The 26,680-nt window shown below is 41.8% G+C and overlaps 1 protein-coding gene across 4 annotated transcripts; it reads left to right on the top strand.

Moving 5' to 3' along the window:
• Nucleotides 1–544: 544 nt before the first annotated feature.
• On the top strand, nucleotides 545–26,680 carry LOC115470667 (butyrophilin-like protein 9). Of its 4 annotated transcripts, none has more exons than XM_030204031.1 (5): nucleotides 545–598; nucleotides 11,781–11,853; nucleotides 15,410–15,742; nucleotides 21,326–21,607; nucleotides 24,637–26,680. In XM_030204031.1, exons 2-5 carry the CDS (start codon nucleotides 11,805–11,807, stop codon nucleotides 24,669–24,671), a joined length of 699 nt encoding a protein of 232 aa, XP_030059891.1. In that variant the 5' UTR covers nucleotides 545–598; nucleotides 11,781–11,804; the 3' UTR covers nucleotides 24,672–26,680. The 4 variants fall into 4 exon arrangements, with proteins under 4 accessions (XP_030059891.1, XP_030059889.1, XP_030059890.1 ...); XM_030204029.1 differs by lacking the exon at nucleotides 545–598 and adding an exon at nucleotides 611–800; XM_030204030.1 differs by lacking the exon at nucleotides 545–598 and adding an exon at nucleotides 826–897.

The following is a 26,680-nucleotide window of genomic DNA, read 5'->3' as shown; positions in this document are numbered from 1 at the left end:
GGGTATGGGGGTTGAAAACAGAAGCCTTGAAACATCCCCTACAGTGGAATTCCCTAAGAATTTTTGTAAAATACTTTTGGCAAACTTAAAGCATCAGATGCCTGCTTGGATTCTATCCCAAAAATTAATAAACCAGACATTTTTTTTTAATCATGATAGTTATTTAAACAGCAAATTGTCCCGGTACAGCACGGAAGGTTTACAACCTGTGCACTGAATCAACGTGTCTTTATGTAGTCCGGTGTGAGATCAGAAGAATTATATGTCCCTATTAACCAGCAGCATAAAACAGACACCCAGCCTAACCCGCCATTGTGGTACAATAATCCCCCAGTCAAAAAGGCGAAACTTTGCACAACTTCCGCGAATACTTTGTAACAGCACAGAATTCTGCTGGATGAGCAGTAGAAGCAGCCAATCAGAGGGCTGGCACTCTGAGCTTTCGCCAATAGGAGTGCAGAAGCGGGATTCTGAGGAAGTAACCTGCGGTTGGCAAAAGTGGCTACGGCTAGGAGTAGGTGGGTCGCCTGGGCCAGGGAAGGGACGGGAGGTGGGTTTATTGAAAGACTGAGCGCACCCTGCAGTGGAGGAGGATCAAGTGCGTAGAAGCTCTCGTAGACAAGGAGACAAATATTATTTATTATTCCATAATAAATCCCCCACAAAAAGATGTGAGACCGTTAGCATTCCCACTAAATGCTGCGATGCCATTGGGTAAAATTTTTGATCATAACAAGGATGTTACATTTACATTACACTTTCAGTTTCGTTTTTCTTAAACGTTGTTGCGCAGGACTCTCGTAAGTATCTTTAGACGTCCGCGTGAAAGTAACTGAAAATAAATCTAATATTAAATAGACTTTTTATTTTAGGATCGATTACGATGTTTTAGAAAATGTTAGTACATACGTATAGAAAAGTCGCCATACTTTCGTTAGTGTTGTAAGACTGACAACCATTGCACTGCACGTCGTTTACACCTCTTTTAAGACTTCCACGGAAATAGAAACCACTGAAAAGTTATAAAGTGATGCCATTTTATTGAACTAGCTTAACATGTTTATTCACTGCTGTTCGTTATGTAGTCGCTACCTAATGTCTCATTTTATCTTTGCAAGTTTTTTTAGTGGAACAGCGTCAATAAGCCCTTTTGCCTCAAGCCTCTCAAAAAAAAAAAAACGGCTACAATAACCACACTGCTATAGCAAAGACTTTTTGTCTTTTGGTAACTTTTTATGAACCACTAAATATTGGAGAGTGTGATCTTCTCCAATAGAAAAACCGGATAGCTGTGAATCAGCAATTGCTAGGTGAACAGAAGCAGGTTAGTATTTGCAGAGACTACCAGGGCTTGTCTCTGGTTCAGGAAGACGTAATCGTAGCTTTCTTCCGTAGCTGTTGCCATATTCTTTGTTGTTGGGGTGTAGCCAGATGGTCAAATTTGGGTGGGCATGGAATTTACATCCCCCCCAATCCCCCTCTGGTTTGCTCCTAGCTCCACCCTTTCCTGCCCACAGACCCCAAATATTAAATACTTGAGCAGGCGGGGATCCCCCAACCCTGCTTCCTGAAGATTTCCTCCTCCTCGAGCACTCAGCACTCTTCCAAACGGCAGCTGGCAGCACTTGCCACAAACTGATGCTGCTACCAGGGTCGCCAGGTGGAAAATTTTTTTTCCCACCCAATCCAGCCTAAAAACAGACCAAAACCCGCCCAAACTCAAACCCCGCCCCTGACACCCCCGCCCCCGCCGTCATCAACCCCGCCCCCACCGTCATCTGCCCCGCCTCCCTCGTCATCGGCCCCGCCCAGAACGTCACTAACCCCGCCCCCCGCGGCCGAAAAAACCGCCTGAAAACCACCCAAAAGAAAAAAAAGAAGCCCAAAAAACCGCAACCCGCTGCGGGCAAAAATTTCCTGTGGCGGGTCGCGGAAAACCGCCCAATTGGGCGGTAAAACCGCCCACCTGGCAACACTGGCTGCTACCAGCTTGTGGTGCATGCTCAGTGCTTACACATGCGTGAAAACTGAGCATATGCAGAAGGGCCGGTCTCCAGGCAAGTGCCGCTGGCTGACATTTGGAAGAGCGCTGGTGCCCAAGGAGAGAAAATCTTAAGCTGGCAAGGTTTGGGGATCCCCACCAGCCACAGCAAGAGTGTCACAATTTTGGGCGGGCCTGACTCCAAAATGGGTAGGCCCAGGCCCACCTGTGGCTACGCCACCAAGTTTAGGGCCGGTATAGTAGCTCCCCAATTGTCTTCAAAACACACACTCTTATCTGCCTTGTTCAGAGGCTGACTACCAGTCAAGCCTATCAAAAATGACTACAGTAATCACATTAGTATAACAAAGATTGTGAGGTTTTTTTTGTAAATGTTTTTATAAAGTCTGGTACAGAGATCTTTTGTTACAATCTCTTCCATCTGGTATATAGATGTTTTTCAAGGAGGTTGGATAAAACAGGAGATGGGAGTGAGCCTAGCTAGCCCATTATGGGGCCCTTTTACAAAGGTGCATAGGCACCTACGCACATCAAATTTGCCCTGCTGCCTGGCTACCACGTGCCCCGCGGTAATTCTATTTTTGGTGTGTGCCCAAAACACGCGGTAGAAAATATACTGCAGGGCCCTTACCTGGTGGTAATTGGCAGTTGGCACGTGCTGCATGCTTACTGCGCAGTTAGCACACAAGACCTTACCACAAAGTTAATGGGTGGCATTAAGGTCTTGGCTGAAAATGGTGCACACTGATTTTCATTTTGCCGCACATTCATTTTCCAGCACATTTTTAAAAATCCACTTTTTTCCAGGCGCACTCAGGAAATGGCCCAGCGCATGTCCAAACCACGCGCCTACACCAGTGCAGGCCACTTTTGGGCACGCCTTAGTAAAAGAGTCCCTATATGAACTGAAGCCAGAAAGGCGGAGCTTACTGGCAGTAGGTGGAGATTGTTGATGCAGCGGTTTACCCAAAACAATAGTAAATGCTATTGAAAACAACAGCAAAAAGATTATTAGAAATAAGGGACTGCCTATGCGTGCTCCATCTGTAAAAAGTCTAAAGCTGTTCCAGTAGAATAGGTAGTGCCTTAAAAGGTGGAGGACAAAAGTTTTTGTTTTCTTTTTTTTTTACTTATTTGACAGCTTTTTAATTTATTTGAAAGCTTCCTGTATATAGATATAAATATCATGAAATAACAATTGAATATCAATAAAACAGCTTAAAAATTATTGTAGCTGGTAGAAATAGCTCTAATAAAGTCTATATTTTGTGCTCATTTTTCTACAGTGTTCTATACAATACAGTAATACATAACCAAATTTCAGTGAGGATATCCTGTTTACTGATGGGTTCATGTTAACTGTTGTAATCTGCCCTGGGAAGCCTTGTGTTATAAAGATGGGATGTACTGAAATTAAATGGAAGTAAAATGAAACTCATTTCATTGGGGCACATAGAATCACATCTGCATGTGTTTTGTACACACCAGAACAGGCATCCATCACATTGCAAAAGTAAACAACAACTTCAGTAGAGTACATGCAAAATGTTATTTTTATTTTCTCATTTCCATCTTCCAAAATTTCAGATAGCACATGTACAGATCAGCAGGAGTTAAAGCACTCCAAAACAAGTAAAGTCAGAAATGACAGTTTATCCCTAATTGTTCAACCACCCTTAGGATACACCTTTGGGTTTAGAAAACAAATCCATGTGCATATAAGGTCTGGATAAACAAAGTAAAACAATCAAAGTTTAAAGCAAATGCCCATAATAATTGGTAGCAATGATGGAATATTCACATAGCAGGCAGCCTGAGTCAACAGATTTATTTTCCACTGAACGTAATTAATTTTGTATGAACTTGGCAGCTAATAGTATGCTGAACTGGACAATGTTGGCACATTTAGACTGGCTATCAAAAAAACAGAGTATAATCAGAGAGAGCCAAAGGAGATAGATCAGACACCCAAGTATTTAACTCATAACATTGCAAAAAAATATTTTATAGATAATGGAGAGTTCTCAGAGTATAGACTCACTCAAGCAAGACTACACCGAAGTGATTTATATCTCTAAGGGTGGATAAGCTTCTCGATCATGGAACTTCTCCACAGTTTTCAATTTTATGTGTGAACAAAATACACACCCGTGCTCTCTTTACAATATAATTAATAAACTACTTCGATTAAATATGTCTCAACCTTTGCTCAGTCCAACCTCATACACGTGGGAAAAAAACGTTTTGTATTTATGAAGAAGGTATAACCCCCTTCTTGCTTTCTCAATAAAGTATCTGTATGCTGTAATAATGTCTTTAAAATACTTGATGATGTATTACTTGTCACAAAACTATACTATACAATATAATCAATTGGGCACTTAGCATAAGTTAATAAGGTGATCCACTCCTGGATGTAACTTGATCCAATATACGATGTTGAATCCGGTCAAGTGGAATCGTTTCCCTCAGGAACGGGTCCAATGTTATACTCCCGATTTCAAAGCACTCCTGCGCCTCTAGTAAATCATAGCGAGTCCGACTCTGCAGGGTTTCGTATACACTTCCTCAGGAACTCAGATATGACATAACCAAAATAAAGCTTGCTCTAACCGATTACTGTAGAACATGCCTACTGTCCGCCCCCAGACTCCCCCAAGTGCTAAAAAATAATTTCTGTTTTTTTTAGCGCGTGCTGATCCCAAAACTACCGCCAGACACCTGAACGCGCCTCGTGATAGTGCCTTTTACCCTGCCTTAAGCACGCATTAGTGTGTACCACAACTTAGCAAAAGGGCCCCTAAATGTGAAAGAAAAACTGGATGTTTTCTTGGAATCATCAAAATGAAACAGAAGCTTTTCCCTCCTACAGTTTGTGTTTCTGTTCTGCTTAGTGACCCATAGACTTTCAGTGAAGGTCTTCATTCTCTGAGGTTGGCACCTTGAGGTGAGTTCCTCTGGGCAGTGTTTTTTTTTGAGGGGGTGGGTTTCCTCTAATTGAGGCTATTAGAAGATTAGTTAGTTCCTCAAATAATGAGGACTGAAGAGCTGCTGAATCATGAGCGCAGAGTTTCTTGTATCACATAGAGTGTGTGTGTATATATATTATTTACCTATATATATATATATATATATATACACACACACACACACAGTCAGAGGAGGGCGGGCCCAGGAAGAACAGAAGGATGTTGGAGAAGGCAGCGCTGATCGCCGATCAGCTGTTCTTGCCCGTGCAGTGCCTTCACACAGAGGTGAGAGGCGCTGCGCGGGCCGGTAAAGCAGAGGGGGGGGTCCGGTAGAGGGGAGAGCGGCAACGATGAGCTCAGGGGGGCGGGGCACGGGGGCGGAGGATGGCGGGAGGCGGAGCTGTGGGAGAAGGAGAAAAACAGAGAGGAAGGGAGGGGGACTGGGGCTGCTAAACTTTGGGGTTTTGTTTTTATTTTTTATTTAATACATGCAGAAGCAGGGAGCAGCGGCGACCTTGGGAGGGGGGCGGGGGCAAGGTTGTCCATACAGGACGCTCCTGACGAGCGCCCTTGCCCCCTCCCTGTCCTTTTTTTATTTTGTTTTCGTTTCATTTCTATTGTATGCAGAGGGAAGCGGGGAGCCACGTTTGTGTTGTTTATTTTGTTTTTCAACTACTACTACATGCCAGCTTGGAAGCGGGGAGATGACAGCTCAGGCCTTAACGACAGCTCTGACCTGACGTTAAATATTTCACGGTAAATGAATCGGTGCACTCGTCGGTATGGTTAATGCATTCCGAATCGCCCACATTTCAATGGTAGTTACTCGTTTGCATTCCGTTTTCGTTAGCTGCTACCGTCGTCGGAAAATGGCCTTTAATGCATGCTACGTTTCAAAATTTCCTAGTTAATGGGTCGTTAAAGTGTAATGCATCTTGCCCTCAATCCATTTGGGAAATGTAGATTGAGCTGCAACCCACTGTGTTTTATGATGTAAACACACTGAAACAGCTCTCCCCCTCCCCCATTTCTCCTTTTCTCTCCTTCCTGCCCTCTTCCCAGCACAAAGCTCCTGCGCTTTAAAGTCCTGATCTATTAGTTCTTTCATCTGTGCTTTCTATTTATAGGATTTCCAGTCTTTATCAAGAAGTGGGGGATGCTATAAATAGAAAAGGTTACAGCTGCCAAATCAATAGGACCTGTCTCCTAGCCCTCTCTGCTGCGTGGTCTTATTAATTATGAAAGGCTCAACAGATCCTAAGTTCAGTCAGTTTTCTCTTGGTTGTCTGCAAACCAAAAGGAAAAAAAGGCTTTTAGCTTCTCCGAAGCTGCTATTTTTTTTCTACACCGGCGAGAGGGTGTTTAAAAAAAAAAAAAACATTGCTGCTCTAAATGATCAGTCCAGCATACATTTAATAGTTTGATTGTTTTGAAGGCAAAATCCTACCAACCCTGCAACACTAAACAACCTTCAACCCCCCTGCCACCCCCTACCAGTAAAGCAGCAGCAACCCTATCACACTCTCTATGTGACACACACTCACTGATACATGATCCCAGTTAACACCCCTCCCCCACCCCAAACTTTCACACACACACACACTCACTCTGATGCAGGACATAGATACATGGACACTCACACTCTATGTATTACACATTCAATCACTGACACCTCACCCCCCCCAGCAATAGTAACCCCTCCACCCCTAAGTTCCTCACACACACTCATTGCACCTCTCCTCTAAACTTAAAAAAACAAAAACAGCACTCTTACAAACAGCCCACACACCACAACAACGCTGACCATCCTCTAAACCGCCTGCCACCCACTCCCACTAAAGCAGCATCAACCCTGTCACACTCTGTCTCACTCTCTCTGTCAAACACACACACTCACACATTCACTCTCTCCCTATCACACAGTCGCTCTCACACACACTCTATCAAACATACACAATCAGAGGAAAACCTTGCTAGCGCCCGTTTCATTACAGTCAGAAACGGGCCTTTACTAGTGTGTATATAATACATTAAGGGGTCCTTTTAGTAAGCTATGCTAAAAAGGGGGCCTGTGCTAGCGTCAGTGCATGTTTTTGACACGTGCTAAGACCCCCTTTTACCGCAACAGGTAAAAGGCTGTCTGTTCTGGAAAAGAAATGGTTGTGCATTAAACTATGGTACCCTTGCCATGTGACCGGGGAGAGCATTTACCACCACCCATTGAGGTGGTGGTAAGGGCTCTCACGCTAACTCGGAGGTAACCAGACAGCGTATAGCGCTTCCTGGTTACTGCCGGTAAGCATTGGAGCTACAAAAATAGAAAATTGTAGAGTGGAAATGGTACGCGCCGGGGGTGGGAACTACTACCGGGCTGCTGCGTTAGTTTTGGAATGGTGCGCGGCAAGCCTGTTGCACGTGCTAACCCTTTAGTGAAAGAGCCCCTAGATGAGTTGCTTGAAAAGTTCAGTACCTAATGGTTGACTTATCAGAACACAAAGTCAAACTATGTAAAATATATATTAGATAAGATTTTTTTTTTATTGCAGATATACAATGTTGTTTTAACAGTTAAGGGCAAACATACAAATTTTTCCCAGTTCCAACTCTTGAGCATGCTCATAAAGATAGCCATGAGAAAAGCAAGAAGTCCCTAGGTTAATACCTGCTACCTTAAGTGACTCTTTTGACCTTTATGAGAGAGAGAGGGGCGAATCTGTGTGTGTTTCTTAAAAAGTGAGAAAAGGAAAATGTGTGCCTCTGAGGGATGGGGGGGGGAGAGAGAGAGATGTGAGTGTGTGTTTCTCTTAGCGAGTCAGAAAATGTGTGTGTTTCTCACGGAGTATCAAACAAGTGTATATTTCCTAGAGAGAAAGAGAGAGTCTGTCTGAAGCCTATTGCATGGCAATGAGTGGACATTTTGGGTAGAAAAGTAGTCCATGAGCTTCTCTTGGAGAAAAAGGTATCCCCCACCAAAGGATAAGCCCAGAGGATCAGAACAGGGCAGGCCTGCAGTACTGAAAGCAGAGGCATGCGTAGGCCAAATACAGAGAGCAGTTCCGAGAACAGGGGTAGTATGAAGCTGGGTGAAAAAGTGATGGGGTGTAAGTCAGTTTAATTTTGGAAACTTCTTTGTTCTATCCAGAGCAATAAAAAGAGCAGAGAAACAAACAGTGAAAGGGCAATTTTCAAAGCGTTTTCCATGGATAAAAAGCATTTTACCTACCTAAATTGACTGAAAAGTCCCCATTCTCTCTGCAACTATGCACATGCCTTCATCTATATTTGGGAGAGGTGCTGCTAGGGACAGGGACTGAAACAAGGCACATGCTTTTTGTATTTTCAAAAGTACATACATACTGTATTTTTTAGTCAAAAGAAATCATACCTACACAAAAAGAGGTGTAAGTGTGTGCAGGTACTTTTTCATAGACACTTAAGTAGAAGTGCATGCACTTTTTTTTTTTTACTTTGAAAACGAGTGCAGGCTGTAGGTGAAAGAAAAGGCAGATTTTTGCAGCCATCTGGGTATTAAAAATTGTCCCCTTAACACAGCACTCTGGTTCTCAGTTGTCATTTGAATAGTGCTACAAGGTTTATGTAGCCCTTCACAATCAATGAAAATACAATCCTGGCTTCTTGGAGCTTACAGACTAATCAAGATAGAGAAGACAAACAAAAACAAAGAGGCTCAAAGTTATAATAAATAACAAGGGCTACAACTGAGAAGATCTAAAGTAAGGGCAATAGCTGTGGCTAATTGAAGAAGGGGCCACTTTTTATTGAGTAAAGCTATAAGAATTGAGGTAACTTAGTGGTAGATTTAAGAAAATAATCAGTGGAGTGGGTGAGAGAATTTTCATATTCTGCTTTGAATCTCCCTCTGGATTCAGATGTGACTCAGCATTACTTGCTTTTTATTCTTTCCAGCCCTCCCCTACCGTTTCTTCTCTGCCCCTGGTCACAGAGATACACACACATAGCTGGCACAAATACATAAAGACATGAGGCATAGTAACATAGTAGATGACGGCAGAAAAAGACCTGCACGGTCCATCCAGACTGCCCAAAAATGCCTTCTCCCCTCTCCCACCCACTGCTGCCAGTCCTGTATCTTTGCTAGGCTGGCTCGTAGTGATTCAGAGGTCTGTTTTATTTTCTTCGCTGCGCTGGACCTGGCTTAGAACATTTTTTTACAATTTCCTTTTTTTTTTTTTTAACTTCTATCTTCTAATGGTGTTTTTTTCTTTCTTTCTCTATCAGATTGTAAACCGCTTTGAGCGTACCCTTGTTTAGTGGTATCTTAAGTGCTTTTAAACAATAAACAATTGTTATTGTCCAAGTTCATGTGAGGAAACCAAGGGAGAAAAGTGAAAGGGGATAGACTCAGAAATAATTTAAGGAAATATGTACAGAAAGGGTGGTGGATGTGTGGAATAGCTTCCCAGTGGAGGTGGTGGAGATGAGGACTATGTGAATTCAAGGAAGCATGGGATGAGCACAGAGGATCTGTAATGGAGAGGAAGTGTTTGTGTAGCTTGAGCATTTGGTGTGGATGATGGAGTGGATGGACCGTGTGGTCTGTATCTGCCGTCATGTATGTTTATGCTTTGCCCTGGGTCACACTGAGGGTGGGAAGAGCTGGAACAAAATAGTGTGCTCTAAATCCAAGCGCTCTGCTCAAGGTATCAGACCAGTCCCCCCCCCCCCCCCCCCCTTTTGCATTTCACATTTTTATTTTGTTCTTTTCATTTTATGTTGACAGAACGGCAATTCTGAGGGTGAAATTTTGCCTATAGCTTTTGGCCAGTGGAAGGAGCCTATTGCTCAACTTAAGTTATCTAGTGAGGGAAGACAGATTTAAAAAAGAGGGGGAAAATGGGGATAAAAACAAAGAAAGACAGTCTATCCTACAGTTGCTATTCTTACTACAAAATTCTTTTTTGTTTTATCAGGGGTAAATTAATTGCTAAAAGTGGGCAAAATTATTCCCATTATCTTCCCTGTTCTTTACTGACAGCTCACGTTATGCACCCGGGATTGGTCAGCGTAGTTCTTTCTGTATCCCTAGCATCATGAACCCCACACTACTTTATAGAGACAAATTATTTTTTTTTTTATTACATTTGTACCCCGTGCTTTCCCACTCATAGCAGGTTCAATGCGGCTTACATATTATATACAGGTACTTATTTGTACCTGGGGCAATGGAGGGTTAAGTGACTTGCCCAGAGTCACAAGGAGCTGCCTACGCCTGCAGTGGGAATCGAACCCAGTTCCCTAGGACCAAAGTCCACCACTCTAACCACTAGGCCATTTTATTAATTTTATGCTGTATTCTGGTTAAGTAGTTCAATTAAGATTGTCTACAATGTAATTTAACTACACTTGATGCTGATTCTTGGCGTTCCCTCTCTAATGTCTATCAAACTTTGTTACAAGCCACGGGGGATCAGTCAGATGCTGCTAATCTTACTACCTTTTGTTGTACTATGCTAATGGGTAATAGGAAAGCATCGAGAATATACAAATGTATACATGACTCTTTCACAAACCCCTGTCTTGAGCTCCAACATAGATGGGAGTTGGAATTGTTCTGTCATGATGAAATTGATTGGCTAACCTTTTGGTCTAAATCCAATAGACCCACTCTCTCTGCTGGTATAACACAATCATCATTTTTTGTTCTTCATAGAGCTTATTGGACTCCTTTCAAAGTGTCTAAACTAACCAGATCAAGATCCCCTCCAAAATGTTGGCCTTGTTCTGCTCCTGTTGGTCACCTGAAGCATCTACTCTTTGAATGTTCCCATGTGTAACCTACTGGAATTTAATATGGAAAAGAATATGTAAAATAGTTCCTTTCTCCTCGCCTGTTGATTTGACAAATGATGTGATAATACTTCATTCTTCAACCCCTAAACTTACACTTGAGGATCATTATCAAAATCTTTTTGATATAATGATGGCTCTAGCCACGCATCTTATAGTATTTCATTGGGAAAATAATTTGCATTTGAACTTTCGTGAATGGTGGAGTCATCTTTGTATTAGAAACTATGAAGAATCTGCAGCTTTTAAATTTCATCAATTGCCTACTTTTAAGAAGCATTGGGCTCCTTTTGATCATTACATCAAAACATCAGCATCTCCTAGAGATTAGATTTTTATATTTATACTTAAATTGTCACATTTATCTATATGTAATGCATTTGGTTTTGTTGATGCATGTTATATTGGTTTAAATTTTCTTGAAAACTCAATAAAAATGATTAAAAAAAAAAGATTGTTCTTAGAGGTCCAGAAACCTATTATTGAATTTAACCCTTTGTTAATGTAATTCAACTATTTTCCCCCCTAATCCTCTCTCCAGTTGCAGCATCATAGGGCCATTGCCTCCTTGACAAGCTCTCTTCTGTGTTGTATATATGAGTTATAAATTTTTCTTGTCATATACTTTAGCGCACGGCCATTAATACAAAAAATAGAAAATCTGCCATTATACTATTGCAGTAAAAATGGCCTTAGAATGCGAGAAAAACCTGTGCAAAGGTGTGCTAAGGCCAGTTTTTCGCCGCAGCTTAGTAAAAGGACCGCAGTATTATTAACCCCTTCCCTTCCTTATTCCAAGTGTATCACTGAGGCAAGGACACAAAATTAATTCACAACCTGTGCTCCATAACAGTCATTTACCTTGTGATAGGTCTGTAGGGTATACTTCACAACAAGCATAGAATCGTGATTTGAGATCCACTACCAAAGAATAAATATTTTGTTAAAACTAATAGAAGCATTATTTTTTGTTATTTTAGAACAGAATTGTTTTCTGCTTGAGGATGGCGTCTTTCTGTGCTCTTCTCCTTCTCCTATCCATTCTTGGAACTGGTAAGTTGATAGACTACACTGGCTTGAATTTCACAGTGTAGAATATGGGCTCAGCCATGAGCCTTAAGATCAAGGCCTAAAAGAGTAAAAAGGTTAACTAGCCTGTGTGACCTAGAAATTTATGAGATGCTGAGGACACCCGTTGTTCTGGGAAAAGAGAAGCTCCAAAAGGGTGCAGGCATTTCAGAGAAAAAAGAAGTCATAAAAACCTCATAAACAGGACAACGTGGTTTAACAACCTAAGGGGAATAACATAAGGGAACTAGATCCTGGGAAAAAGAGAACTGTATGGACCTCTGTGGAAAGTACTCAGTAAAAGTGGAAAATAACCTGTAGAAGTAAATTTATTTTTAGCTTGTCAATTTTAGTATAAGCAGCTGTATCAGAGCATTGTTTTCGGAGAGACAGTTTCAGATAGTACTTATGTATAGCAGAGCTGTTCTCCCATGAGAAATTATTAATTGTATCTGTATTTGGTAAGTAATAAAAATTGCTTTTCTCAAACGTGGCCTTCCTAGTCTTTTATCACCTCAAATTGTGGGTGGCTGGTGCATAGTAATTTGGGGTGGTGGTAAAAAGACTAGCTTAATTAAAAACAACAGAGAATGAGTTGTTTTATTTTGTTAGAATAGTGATTCAAGGACTAGAAACTGTTACCGTATATCACTGTATTATAAATCTAGAAGGCCGCAAAAACATTCAGTCCCACCTCCTGATAGATGCGGTTAAAGAGACACAGAAAGCAGGATCAAGACCTGGGCAGGCTTTAAAGTGCATCCATTGCAGTATTTCCCAAGTACAGCTCTTTGGCATTTAAAGAAGCAGTTTCCCTACCAGACTCCTTGCAAGAAATGTAAATTTTGCACATGTATATAAGATTTCTCCTGTAATCCACTGAGTATCCAGAGGTCACTTTTGGAATATTACTAGGGTTGATAACTGTATTGATCTGTGGCATTGAAAACATTGAAGTGGTCAGTGTCCATTCATGGCTTCTACCAAAGAAGTACCCCGCTTGCCCTCTGTTTTCTTCCTGGATAGAGCCTAATTGTAATTATAAAAGCTACTTTACCAAATCTTTAGAATTTGTTCATTGTAAAATATCAATGATTTAAAATGCAGTCTGAGTGAGGAACGATTAAGTCAGTGAATTAATTTTTATATATCTGTGAGAATTCACAGATATATATAAGTATTGCCATACTGAAACAGACCAAAGGTCCATCCAGCCCAGTATCCTGTTTCCAACAGTGGCCAATCCAGGTCTCAAATACCTGGCAAGATCCCAAAAAAGTACAAAACATTTTATGCTGCTTATCCCAGAAATAGTGGATTTTCCCCAAGTCCAGTTTAATAATGGTTTATGGACATTTCCTTTAGGAAGCCGTCCAAACCTTTTTAAATCTCTGGCTGCTAAGCTAACCGCCTTTACCACATTCTCTAGCAACGAATTCCAGAGTTAAATTACACTTTGAGTGAAGAAATATTTTCTCCGATTCATTTTAAATTTACTACTTTGTATCTTCATCACATGCCCCCTAGTCCTAGTATTTTTGGAAAGCGTAAACAGACACTTCACGTCTACCCATTCCATTCCACTCATTATTTTATAGACCTCTATCATATCTCTCCTCAGCTGTCTTTTCTGCAAGCCGAAGAACCCCAGCCACTTTAGCCTTTCCTCATAGGGAAGTTGTCCCATTCCTTTTATCATTTTCATCACCCTTCTCTGCACCATTTCTAATTCCACTATATAGTTTTTGAGATGCGGCGACCAGAATTGAACACAATATTCAAGGTGTGGTTGCATCATGGAGCGATACAAAGGCATTATAACATCCTCATTTTTGTTTTCCATTCCTTTTCTAATAATACCTGACATTATATTTGCTTTCTTAGCCGCCGCACTGAGCAGAAGGTTTCAACATATCATCAACGATGACACCTAGATCCCTTTCTTGGTCGGTGATAGCTGGTATGTAGTCTGGTCCAGTCCAGGCCAGCTTATTGAGTTAAATAACAATTCAACACTTCACCCCACAGCCACAAAGACACTTATTTCACAAGTACAAGACCCGCAGGTCTCTCTTGGCCCTCTCTTCTTCAAATTGCTGGTGTGCCATCCCAGAGTCCCAGCACTCTTCTAGAAGTCTAGAGGACCAATTTGGATTTTCTGGAACAAGGCGACAGATCTTGCTTTCAGTATGTGCGCAAACTCTCCCATTTAGCAGAGCCACATGAAGTGCAGTTCTTTTAACAGGGTGTTTTTGGATACATGTAAATGTACACAAAACCATCACTTTTGTGTGTGGTAGAAAATCGACTGAGTTCTGTGCTGTAAGGATACATGTAAATGGTGTAGCCAGTAAATGCAAGGGGGTGTTCACATGGGTAGATCTACCCTGTAAAGACGCAACTTACTGTTTTGTGTAAGTTACACGTGTCTTTGCTGCATTGAGGTCTTTGGCTGGTGTAGCTGCAGGCATGTACATTTAAAGCGCAATAGTACCAGGATGCGATAGTATACTGCAATGAAATAGGGCACCCAGATCTGTTGTGGAATGGGCTCTCCCCATGCCGCATTGGTTTGCCTAAAAGGAGGCACCCAGTTCTAGAATTGCCCCCACAGTGACTTGAAGGCAGAGCTCCAGCCTATCACCCTAAAAATCCACTGCTTTGAGGCCAGCCTAAGTTCTCTGGCCCTGGCGCTTTCTACTTGTTTGTTGATATTTCTCTTTGCCCTCTCTCTGATTGAACAAATGCAGTTACCACACTGTACCGGGCATGCCCCAGGAATTCAATGGAGTCGACGGCCACAGGCAAGCAGGCCGCTCTTGACCAGAAGCCTAGTAGCTTCTCTAAAACACCCCATTAACTTATTTGTTTATTTTACAGCTTTTGATATAACTTCAGTAGGTATCTAATCGGTTAACAAATAGAGGGCCCCTTTTACTAAGCCGCATAACGGCTCAAGGCACACCAAAATGGACTGCCCGACTACTGTGTGCCTCTTGTGGTAATTTCATTTTTGGCATGCATCCACTATGCACGTCTGGAAAATACTTTCTACTTTCAGACGTGCTTAGCAGACACGCGCCAAGTGGCATCTGACGCACGAAGGTTATTACCGCACAAATTCTTTACCGCTAGGTCTATGGCTGGCAGTAATGTCTCAGACCCAAAATGGACGCGTGCCAATTTTGATTTTGCCAAACGTCCATTTTCAGCAAAAATATTTTAAAAAGCCATTTTTTTGTAGGTGCGCTGAAAAAGAATGCTGTGTGCAACCAAAACCCGCGCCTACACTACCGCAGGCCACTTTTTACTGTGGCTTAGTAAAAGGACCCCAGAAATAGCAGAGGTAGGGGGTAGAAGAAAGAGAGGATGAGGACTAGAAGGAGAAAGAGATCATGGGGGTGATAGGCGTAAAAGATTCTGTAAAGAAATGGGTTTTGAGGAGTTTTTTGAAGGATATAACTGGTCTGATTTCTGTTTGACTTTTCTTTTCTCTCCTTCCATCTTTGAGTGAATTAATGCCTTGATCGAATTTTAACAGGTGGATCGCATGAGATGAAAGCACGCCTTTACACCAGCGTTGTCTTGCCATGTGAATTCCCCTTTGTCCAGGGATCAGAAAATTTGTTTATCTCATGGGAAAAGGAAGACAACAGAGATATCATCGCAGTGCACAGCTTCCACGATAGTACAGATCATCCTGAAGAGCAGACGGCCCAATACAGGGGAAGAACACGCTTGAGCAAGGAGCTCTCCAGAGGAGTGATATCCTTGGAACTGACAGAAGTGACTTCGTCAGATGCAGGAATATACATGTGCAAAGCAGCAAATCTGAATAACAGAGGCAGCAAGGAGATTCATTTGACAATAGATGGTATGTTTTCTCTTAATGAGTGTCCAGTTCATTTTCTTAATGACTTGCTGCAGTGTTGTAGACATTAATCTGGACCACCTTCCTAAGCCAACGTGAGCACTCTGTCACCCATCTCCCAATCGCAAATCGTGCACACTTCCACTTTCTACCTCTTATTGGTCCCACTGCCTGTCTTCAGCCCTGTGGTGGTTCTTTCACTCCTACATGGCTTTCCCTACGGCATATGCCGTATTTACGCAGTGTGCCATCCACCACAATGAACACCTCTGCAGTTAGCATTGGAAGAGCACCAACAGCCAGAGGGATAACACAGCTTTCAAGTACTAAGACTGTTTTATATTTATATGTATTCAGTCCTGTGTGATAGGTGCAAATATGGGATGAAGGTCATGTGGATCTCATCATATGATTCAAATACACACTATGGGGCGGGGGTCTGGAACCACGAACCTCCATTTGCAACTGTTTTAAGAAATTTCTTTTTATTTAATATCCTTTCTCAACTCACTTAGCACAGCAACAGTTCTTGGCCTGGGATCATGCACCAGGACTCTTGGAACCCTGTAGTCATAGGCCTTGAATCTGGCCTGGGTAGCCCTCCACAGATACCCAACTCGTAAATAAAACAGAAAAGATTTAAAAAAAAAATAAACATCTGGCCTGGGCAGGGAACCCATGACCTAGAAATCAAACCTAGGTCCACTGGGCCAGACCAATTTTTCTTTTCAACTTGGAAGTTTTAATTCGATAAGCAGAGCTTCCTACAACTAGTTTGATCTCCAGGTCATCAACAATGAATATGACTGAGATAAGTTTTCAAATACTGGATCTCCAATGCATACACATTTATCTCATGCATATTAATTCTGCATTTGTGTAATTTGTCTGCTTACTTTAGGGGGGGGAGGAGCAAAGTGTACGAAGGAACCAATTTAGCATTAGCACCTGCAACATTTGGAGGGCAGGGTCTGCTCCTCATTGTCCACGCCAAAATATGCCTATATTATTTATATCATGAAAATCCAAATTTTCTGTGAGGTCATCAGCACAGGGAAGCCCTGGTGTAAAGGGAGCCAGTCCCAGCTGAAGAATTTAGAAATGTTACAAAAGAGGTTTAGAAGAAATAGTAAACTAGCTGTAAAGTGCTAGTAAAGCTCGGAAAGTTGTTGCATCGTTTCTTCCAAAATCAGGATCTTCACATATTTTCACCTCAGATTTTTTTATCATCTTGGGTCCCATTATTTTTATATATGTATTTAAGAGTTTCATTTAAAGTTTTTGTTCTAACATATAAAGCGCTTTATTCAGCCATACCGTCTTATCTTGCGACCTTAACTATTCCCTACACACCATCGCGAACCTTACATTCACTCACAGACAATAGATTGGTGATTTCCACCTCCTTCTAGAGCCAGGTGGGAGTCATCCCGCACTTCGGGTTTTTTCTTTTTGTCTCCATCACTGTGGAATTCCCTCCCAAAATTTATTAGGGTGGAAGAATCATATACGCTCTTTCGTAAGGCCCTGAAAACCTTTTTTTTTTTTTTTTTAAAAGCTTTTGCATTATAACATTATTTGATTAGGTAACCACTCAGGTAAGAAAAATGTCTCTACTATATAGGAGGTAAAATCATTAGAGACAATAGTATGATTGATGTGATTTATAAGACTGATGTAATCGAATGTTTTTATCCTTCTTGGTATGGATGTTTTGTTTGTGCTGTCCTATCATAAAATGAATTTCCTAGTTTTATAGTTGTTGATTTTATTGCATGTTAATTATATACTTTTTGAAATGTAAACCATTCTGATTTGCCATGCAATAAGTGACAGTATAGTAAACAAATAAATGATAAAAAGGAGGGAAATGGGGGACAGGGTGGAGACTGGTAATGGGGTGTATATCTTACCTTGATTTGTAACTGTCATTTTCAGGGCACAGACCGTACAAATCTGCCCAGCACTATCCCCGCCCAGCAGTATCCCCGCCTCCCAACCACCAGCCCCGCCTCCCACCACCGGCTCTGGCACAGACTGTATAAGTCTGCCCAGCGCTATCCCCGCCTCCCAACCACCAGCCATGCCTCCCACCAACGGCTCTGCCACCCAATCTTGTGAATAGGGGAATTTAATTGAGTAATAAACCAATCGGTGCTAGGCGATATTCTATAAAGATGTGAGTATAAATTTTTGTGCGTGGATCTGAAAAGAGCATGTGGCCATGGAAGGGACATGAAAATGTCATGGGCATTCCAGGAATTTGTGCGCAGTGTTACAGAATATGGCAGATCTACATCTAATTCAGGCACAAGGGTTGATACCAGGTTTCAGTTAGTGTAAATCCTCGTGCGAATCCCGGCACTAGGTGCTATTCTATAAACAACCCCCAACTTGGAGCACCATTTATTGAATAACACTTAGTGCTCATTTTTTTTGGTGCCGATTTTTTGGCACCATATATATAGAATTTGGTCCTGTATGTATTAATGTTGAAAATAAGTGCTCAGGGGAGTACAAGGGAGGGGGGAGTTTCAATTGTTGAAATGCAGTTAGAAATAATGGTACATAAGTAATGCCACACTGGGAAAAGACCAAGGGTCCATCAAGCCCAGCATCCTGTCCACAACAGCGGCCAATCCAGGCCAAGGGCACCTGGCAAGCTTCCCAAACGTACAAACATTCAATACATGTTATTCCTGGAATTGTGGATTTTTCCCAAGTCCATTTAGTAGTGGTTTATGGACTTGTCCTTTAGGAAACCATCTAACCCCTTTTAAAACTCTGCCAAGCTAACTGCCTTCACCACGTTCTCCGGCAACGAATTCCAGAGTTTAATTATGTGTTGGGTGAAGAAAAACTTTCTCTGATTTGTTTTAAATTTACTACACTGTAGTTTCATCGCATGCCCCCTATTCCTAGTATTTTTGGAAAGCGTGAACTGACGCTTCACATCCACCTGTTCCACTCCACTCATTATTTTATATACCTCTATCATCTCCCCTCAGCCTTCTCTTCTCCAAGCTGAAAAGCCCTAGCCTCCTTAGTCTTTCTTCATAGGGAAGTCATCCCATCCCCGCTATCATTTTAGTCACCCTTCGCTGCACCTTTTCCAATTCTACTATATCTTTCTTGAGATGCGGCGACCAGAATTGAACACAATACTCAAGGTGCGGTTGCACCATGGAGTGATACAACGGCATTATAACATCCTCACACCTGTTTTGCATACCTTTCCTAATAATACCCAACATTCTATTCACTTTCCTAGCCGCAGCAGCACACTGAGCAGAAGGTTTCAGTGTATTATCGACGACGACACCCAGATCCCTTTCTTGGTCCATAATTCCTAACGTGGAACCTTGCATGACATAGCTATAATTCGGGTTCTTATTTCCCACATGCATCACCTTGCACTTGCTCACATTAAACGTCATCTGCCATTTAGCCGCCCAGTCTCCCAGTCTCGTAAGGTCCTTCTGTAATTTTTCACAATCCTGTCACGAGTTAACGACTTTGAATAACTGTGTCATCAGCAAATTTAATTACTTCGCTAGTTACTCCAATCTCTAAATCATTTATAAATATATTAAAAAGCAGCGGTCCTAGCACAGACACCTGAGGAACCCCACTAACTACCCTTCTTCATTGTAAATACTGCCCATTTAACCCCGCTCTCTGTTTCCTATCCTTCAACCAGTTAGGACATTTCCTCCTATCCCATGACCCTCCTATTTCCTCTGTAGCCTTTCATGAGGTACCTTGTCAAACGCCTTTTGAAAATCCAGATACACAATATCAACCAGCTCCCCTTTGTCCACATGTTTGTTTACTCCTTGAAAGAATTGAAGTAAATTGGTCAGGCAAGATTTACCCACACAAAAGCCGTGCTGACTTGATCTCAGTAATCCATGTCCTTGGATGTGCTCTGTAATTTTGTTTTTGATAATAGCCTCTACCATTTTCCCCGGCACCGACGTCAGAATCACCAGTCTATAATTTCCCGGATCTCCCCTGGAACCTTTTTTAAAAATCGGCGTTACATTGGCCACCCTCCAATCTTCCGGTACCATGCTCGATTTTAAGGATAAATTGCATATCACTAACAGTAGCTCCGCAAGCTCATTTTTCAGTTCTATCAGTACTCTAGGATGAATACCGTCCGGTCCAGGAGATTTGCTACTTTTCAGTTTGCTGAACTGCCCCATTACGTCCTCCAGGTTTACCATGAAGTCAGTAAGTTTCCCCAGCTCGTCCGCTTGAAATACCATTTCCGACACCGGTATCTCACCCAAATCTTCCTCGGTGAAGACCGAAGCAAAGAATTCATTCAATCTCTCCGCTACATCTTTATCTTCCTTGATCGCCCCTTTTACCCCTCGGTCATCCAGCGGCCCAACCGATTCTTTTGCTGGCTTCCTCCTTTTAAAGTACCAAAAAATTTTTTTGCTATGTTTTTTTGCCTCTAATGCTATCTTTTTTTCATAATCCCTCTTGGCCTTCTTTATCTGTGCCTTGCATTTGCTTTGACACTCCTTATGCTGCTTCTTGTTATTTTCAGACGGTTTCTTCTTCCATTTTCTGAAGGCGTTTCTTTTAGCCCTAATATCTTCCTTCACCTCACTTTTCAACCATGCCGGCTGTCTTTTGGACTTCAGTCTTTCTTTTCTAATTCGCGGAATATGTTTGGCCTGGTCCTCCAGGATGGTATTTTTGAACAGCGTCCATGCCTGTTGTACAGTTTTTACCCTCTCAGTTGCCCCCCTAAGTTTTTTTTTTTTTTTTTTAAACCGTTCTTCTCATTTGATCATACAATATGTTCTAATTTTTAAAGAATCTCGTAGAATACTGTAACCTTCTAGTACCCTTTGAGAAATAGTTGACTATGAAGTCATATTATCCTCGCGAGGCCTACATGGTCTGTGTTTCATCAAGATTGCCTATGTCATGGGAAATGTCTGGGTATTCTTCACAATTGTTTCTCATTGAATCTTTTCCTCCAGGTTTTCTCCCCCAAGTCATAGTCCAACTAGAACAGGAGAATGGCACTGCCAGGGAAGTGTAACTCATGGGCTGTGGGGGACTCTGCTAGTGCCAGGGAAGTGTAACTCATGGGCTGTGGGGGACTCTGCTAGCATCTAGGATATGCAGAAACAGATGCATCAAGCCTTATTCCAAAATTGGACTTTGTTTGGCTGTTAGTTGGAGACCCATGTTTGGCATATATTGGGGGGGGGGGGGGGGTTCTTGTTTGAGGCTTCTTACATACATTACCGTCTGTGTTCTGTACACTGCATGAAGTGTACCCAGCACACACTTCCACATTACCTATCTTCTGTCAATGAAAAAAGGTACTGTTGTTACCTTTGAGAACCTTAAGCTTCTCCCCTGGCGCATATAGAACATTTCCAGGTGTAAGAATTAGAAGAAAAAGCTACATAAACCTTCATTCCCTTCTTTATGTTCAAACAATTAGACTGTGGTAGGCTTCTCTGCAGCCATGGTTCACTAATAAAATTACTATATTATTACTTGTGTAGTCATTCAAATAACAAAACAAAATGACCTGTTGCTCTTTTCCTTTAGAGCTGGAGGCTGATGATCCAAAGGTGACTGTGGAACAGAGAAATGGGGAGAAGGTTCTGAAATGTGTCTCCTCTGGGCGATATAAGAAGCCTCGGGTTGAGTGGCATGACAGAAAGCTGAATGATTTGACCAGCCATGCTGAAACTAATGTAAGTGAGGCGCAAAGTGACGGCACCAGAACAGTGGAGTCTGTTCTAAACCTTCCCTTCACAACAAATGAGCACTACTTCTGCCACATCCATGAGGAGCACCTGAAGAGATCAGTTCGAGCCATCCCCTCAGGTATGTCCTTACAATAGTGTAGTTTGCAAGCCTTGGAGCTTTCAGACAAGTATTCAGAGATGAGAATATAAAAAAATAAAAGTTCTGAGAAAGAGCCATTTGTAGGGGACAATATGTTCATTGAGTCGAAAAAAAACTGCAGCTCTTTTAACTCAGAGCACCTTTCCCAGGACATTAAAGAGGAACGCCCGTGCTTTTAAGTTTAAGCTGCGTGAACTGAAAGTATCCCCCTAGCTGAACATTTAAGAGGCCTTTTACTAAGCCGTGTAAGCGCCTACGCCCGGCTACCACTTGGCCTGGGCGGTAATGTAATTTTTTACATGTGTCAGAAAATATATTTTCCTGCGCATGGTGAAAACCAGGCAGTAATTAGTATTGTATATGTGTTGACAATTACCACCCGGTTAATGTGTGAGACTTTACCGCATGGTGAAAACCAGGCAGTAATTAGTATTGTATATGTGTTGACAATTACCACCCGGTTAACGTGTGAGACTTTACCGCTAAGTGAATGGGTGGCGGTAAGGTCTCCGACCCAAAATGGACGCATGTCCATTTTCGGCAAAGTGAAAAAAAAGGGCTTTTTTACAGGCACACTGAAAGGTGGATCTTTGCACATCCAAAAGACGCACCTACACTAGCGCAGCCCATTTTTCAGCGCACCTTAGTAAAAGGACCCCTTAATGTTTATTAAACGTGATATACTGTTCCTCAAAGAACAACACATTTACTGTGAGATTCTATATATCACATTGAGATTTCCATGTGGAAATCGAAGCATATTCCAAAATAATGCGCATAAGCCAATTGGTTAACTATCTAACCAGCGCTGAAAATTGGATTTTAACAACTATTTATCAGCACTAATTGGCATTAATTAGAATTTATGCACAGGAATGTGTAAGCGTATTCTATAATGTGCTGCGGGTAAATTCTAAGTTGCATAGTTGGAAAGTGGATGTGGCTATTGGCGGACTGTGGGCATTTCTAAAATGTATGCGCTTTTTAATAGAATACACCCGCTCAGCGTGTAATTTATGCATCAGGATTTGCACCTGGTTTTACTTGGCGTAATTGGCCGCCGCTAAATTTAGTCACGTGGACCAGCGCTCGGTGTAATTATAAACTTGTATGGAAATGTAAGCTTATTTTATAAAGTATACCTAAATTAAGACATACTTTATAGAATACGCTTAAACAAATTTCATTTCGGCGCCGGAGTTTTAGTCCTGATATATAGAACCTAGTCCTTAGGGGGTTATTTTAGAATCCTTATTTCAATTTCCATGTGAAAAATTCCAGCATTTACACATGGAAATGACATCCATATGTAAATGTCAATCATAGAAAGGGCTTTTCATGTGGATGTCTATAATGCATAGAAAAATTTGGAAGGGAGCATGTTGGGGACATGGTTTGGGAAGTGACCTGAGCAAGTCAATTAATCTACATGTGTATTCCCTGTTTCCTCAGGGGAATGTATGTGTATGACCTGTTTCCACATTAGGGTTTCCAGCTGCTCCTTGACATGTATAGGATTTTAAAAAGTGCTTGTAATGTCTACCTTGCAGTAAAATATGGGCTAGCTGCTTTAAGGCAGCTTAGTAAAAGAGCCCCCTAGTCAGGATAGAATGCCATCTAGTCACTCTATGATGGGACCCTATGTTCACTTTATCCATGATAATTAACCTTGGGGGCCCTTTTACTAAGCTGCAGAAGCGTCTTTGTCTGCCCAACACACGCCAAAATGGAGTTACCACCCAGCTACCGTGTGGCTCTTGCAGTAATTTCATTTTTGGCGCACATCTGATACACGTGTCCAAAAAATAATTTTTATTTTCGAACACGCGTATCAGACGCAAGCCAAGTGCCATTTGACGTGCATAGGTTATTACTGCCAGGGACTTTACCACTAGGTCAATGGCTGGTGGTAAGGTCTCAGACCCAAAATGGACACGCAGCAATTTTCATTTTGCCGCACGTCCATTTTCGGCAAAAGTTTTAAAAAGGCCTTTTTTACAGGCGTGCTGAAAAATGGATCGGCGCACGCCCAAAACCCGCGCCTACACTACCGCAAGCCATTTTTCAGCACACCTTAGTAAAAGGACCCCCTTATATTAGTGCAAATCCTAACATGGTAGTATTTACAATCTGCTATGATATAAAATCACAGAATCCAAACCCTCCCTGTGAAAGATGATAGAACCCAGATAGATGTACAGAATAAAGAAAGCAAACCCAGCTAAGCATACGGCTAAACTAATACCCTGGAGACTGAGAAATGCATGCTACTTTTTAGGTAATACAAAGAGGTGTATTTTCAAAGCACTTAGACTTACAAAGTTGCATAGTAACCTATGGAACTTTGTAAGTCTAAGTGCTTTGAAAATGAGCCCAAAAAAGTACCAGGAGCCTTCAAAAAAAGGGGATAAAAACTTTAATCAAATGTTGGATGAAACAATCCTAGAATGGACCCCACACGGTCCGTGTTTCGGCGCACAGCGCCTGCCTCAGGGGTCACAAAGTGTAGCACAATGCTTACGGCTGTAGGCTGGAAGCAATATGCTGCGCCACCGTGCGATACTTTCACAAACCAACTTTTTCTGGTTACGAGATCAGTGAAAGATCTTTCACTGATCTCATGACCAGATAAAGTTGGTTTGTGAGAATATCGCTGTGCTTGATATTGTACGAAGGCAAGCAGATCTCCGTGCACCCTGACTCGATAGCAGGGTGGCGCAGCATATTGCTTCCAGCCTACAGCCGTACGCGTTGTGCTACACTTCGTGACCCCTGAGGCAGGCGCTGTGCGCCGAAACACGGACCGTGTCGGATCCATTCTAGGATTGTTTCATCCAACATTTGATTAAAGTTTTTATCCCCTTTTTTTGAAGGCTCCTGGTACTTTTTGTTTTGCTGTTTGGACTTTTGTTTGTACTTTGCTCCCTCTCTTTGCTATACTACTTTTTAGGTAATAAGCATTAATCACCCTGGCCAAAAGCATAATTATGTTTGTTTTTGCCTTGCAGATGGTAAAACTATTGAGCTGAATGATGAGCTGTAAGAGTAAGGAGCATCATCATGGAACTGTTTAGCATGCATTTGTAAATATGCTAATAGGCCAGGCTAAGTGATGGTTTGCTGCAAAAACATGGTAGTTATGGCAGCATTGTGATTGTATTAGGGAGTCTCCATAAAGTGGAGAGCCAGAAAGATTTTCGGTAGAGGTACACTAGGAAGTTAAGGGGAACAAAACTAGCAGGATGCTATTTTTCATTATGATCTGTAGTTAATTTCTGTTGCAACCTTAATGCTTGACCATTAATATTGAAGGAGCACCCCTCACTGGTAGCAGTGCAGTTGGAGGACTCCTGCTCAGCTTAGAGGGAACAAGGTTTAAGTTCAATCAAGACTTGATATACCGTCTTTTCTTTGGTGAAGGTTAAAGCGAAATACAATTTTAAAACCATAAATTATGAATAAAAATAGGAAAGGAATTCCATTGAGACTGCAAAGAACTCAATCATACTCTCAAGACAAGGACAAAAAAAATCTTAAGATTAAACTTTATATAGAACTGTATTGCAGAACAGGAACAGTGACTAAGGGGGATCTTTTACTAAAGTGCATTAAATTCTGCACTTAGGGGTCCTTTTACTAAAGGGTTGGTGTGCAGCAATGGCCTTGCCGCACACCGGTCCAGAACTACTGCTGGACTACCGCAGGAGTTCCCACCACCAGTGTGCGCCATTTCCAGCGCTACAGAAATATTGTGTATTTTTGTAGCACCAGGTTAGCCCAGTTAGCACGGGAGCCTTTACTATCACCTAAATAGGTGTCAGTAAGGGCTAGGAAATGTTTATTTCCTAGCACCAGGGGCATACCTGGTAGCAATCGGGCAGTGCCACATGATGCCTGGTTACTGCCGGGTTAGCACTGGCGCCCTCACGTCTCCTAAACTGGAGGCTGTTAGGGCTCCAGCAGTAAATGGCTGCACAGCAATTTTTTAATTGTCGCATGGCCATTTACTGCCCCTTTAAAAAAAAAAAACCTTTTACCTGCGCTGGTAAAAAGTGGCCTCGATATATGGCGATTCTGTGCACCAATGCCACCGTGGGCCATCTTTTACCACCATTTGATAAAAGGACTCCTTAATATATAAATACCTAATAAAAATAAATAAATTAATGAATAAATAATAAACCTATAAATACATTCAATTTTAAATAATACATGAGAGGCCCTTGTATATGTCAAAGCTAAGTAGACATCTAATGTGAGTTTTTTTTTTATAAAGTCAAAATACTAAGGGCAAAGCAGCAGAATTTCGGCTTAGATTGAAGCCTGGACTTATGCATATTTTATAAATTCTGACTCCATCTGTGCTCTGCCCTGACTCCACTCCTGAAATTATATACCTGTAAAAAGGCCTTTACGTGCAAAAAGTTCTTTGTAAAATGATCGCCTTAGTGGATTAAAACAGTGGTTGCTGTGGTTTCTAAACAGGTCAGGTTGCCAGGGTAGTCATAATATACAAATTAAGCTGGTTCAGAGACCAAACATATGCAGGTATATCTCATACATTTTCACTGTGGCTATTCTGGAAACCAGGCCTGCTGGAGACTCTGAGAACTGGAGCTGAGACTCATTGGAGTGCAATGTGCTGTGCTGCATTTCCTTTTGTTTGGTGACAGTTAAGGATATGTAATCTGCTCTGTAGGACCAACCAGCATTTGAGTGGGAGAACAACTGGTATATTTTCATTCCTACCTCCTCCCTTTCCCCCCTCCCATTAACAGTGAAAGTGCTTCATACTGTCTAACCCTGGACTAAATTGGGTGGCAGTGTGTGACAGGCATAGATTTTTGGAAGAAGGGAAAGGGGGTATGCAAATCAGCCACTCTCTAGCTGCTTTTCTTCCCAGGCCTGCTTTTATGTTAAGCCTATATCTGGCAACTGGGATATATCCTTTCTAGCGGGAACAGAATAACTGGACCAATGATAGGCCAAATGTTTAAATCAACGGCCCTTTCCTACAAGAGACCAATTTAATTGTTACAAAGGGATTGTAGA

This window comes from Microcaecilia unicolor, chromosome 5, assembly GCF_901765095.1.
Source record: "Microcaecilia unicolor chromosome 5, aMicUni1.1, whole genome shotgun sequence".
Lineage (NCBI taxonomy): Eukaryota > Metazoa > Chordata > Amphibia > Gymnophiona > Siphonopidae > Microcaecilia > Microcaecilia unicolor.
This window is presented reverse-complemented; position numbering and strand designations above follow the sequence as displayed.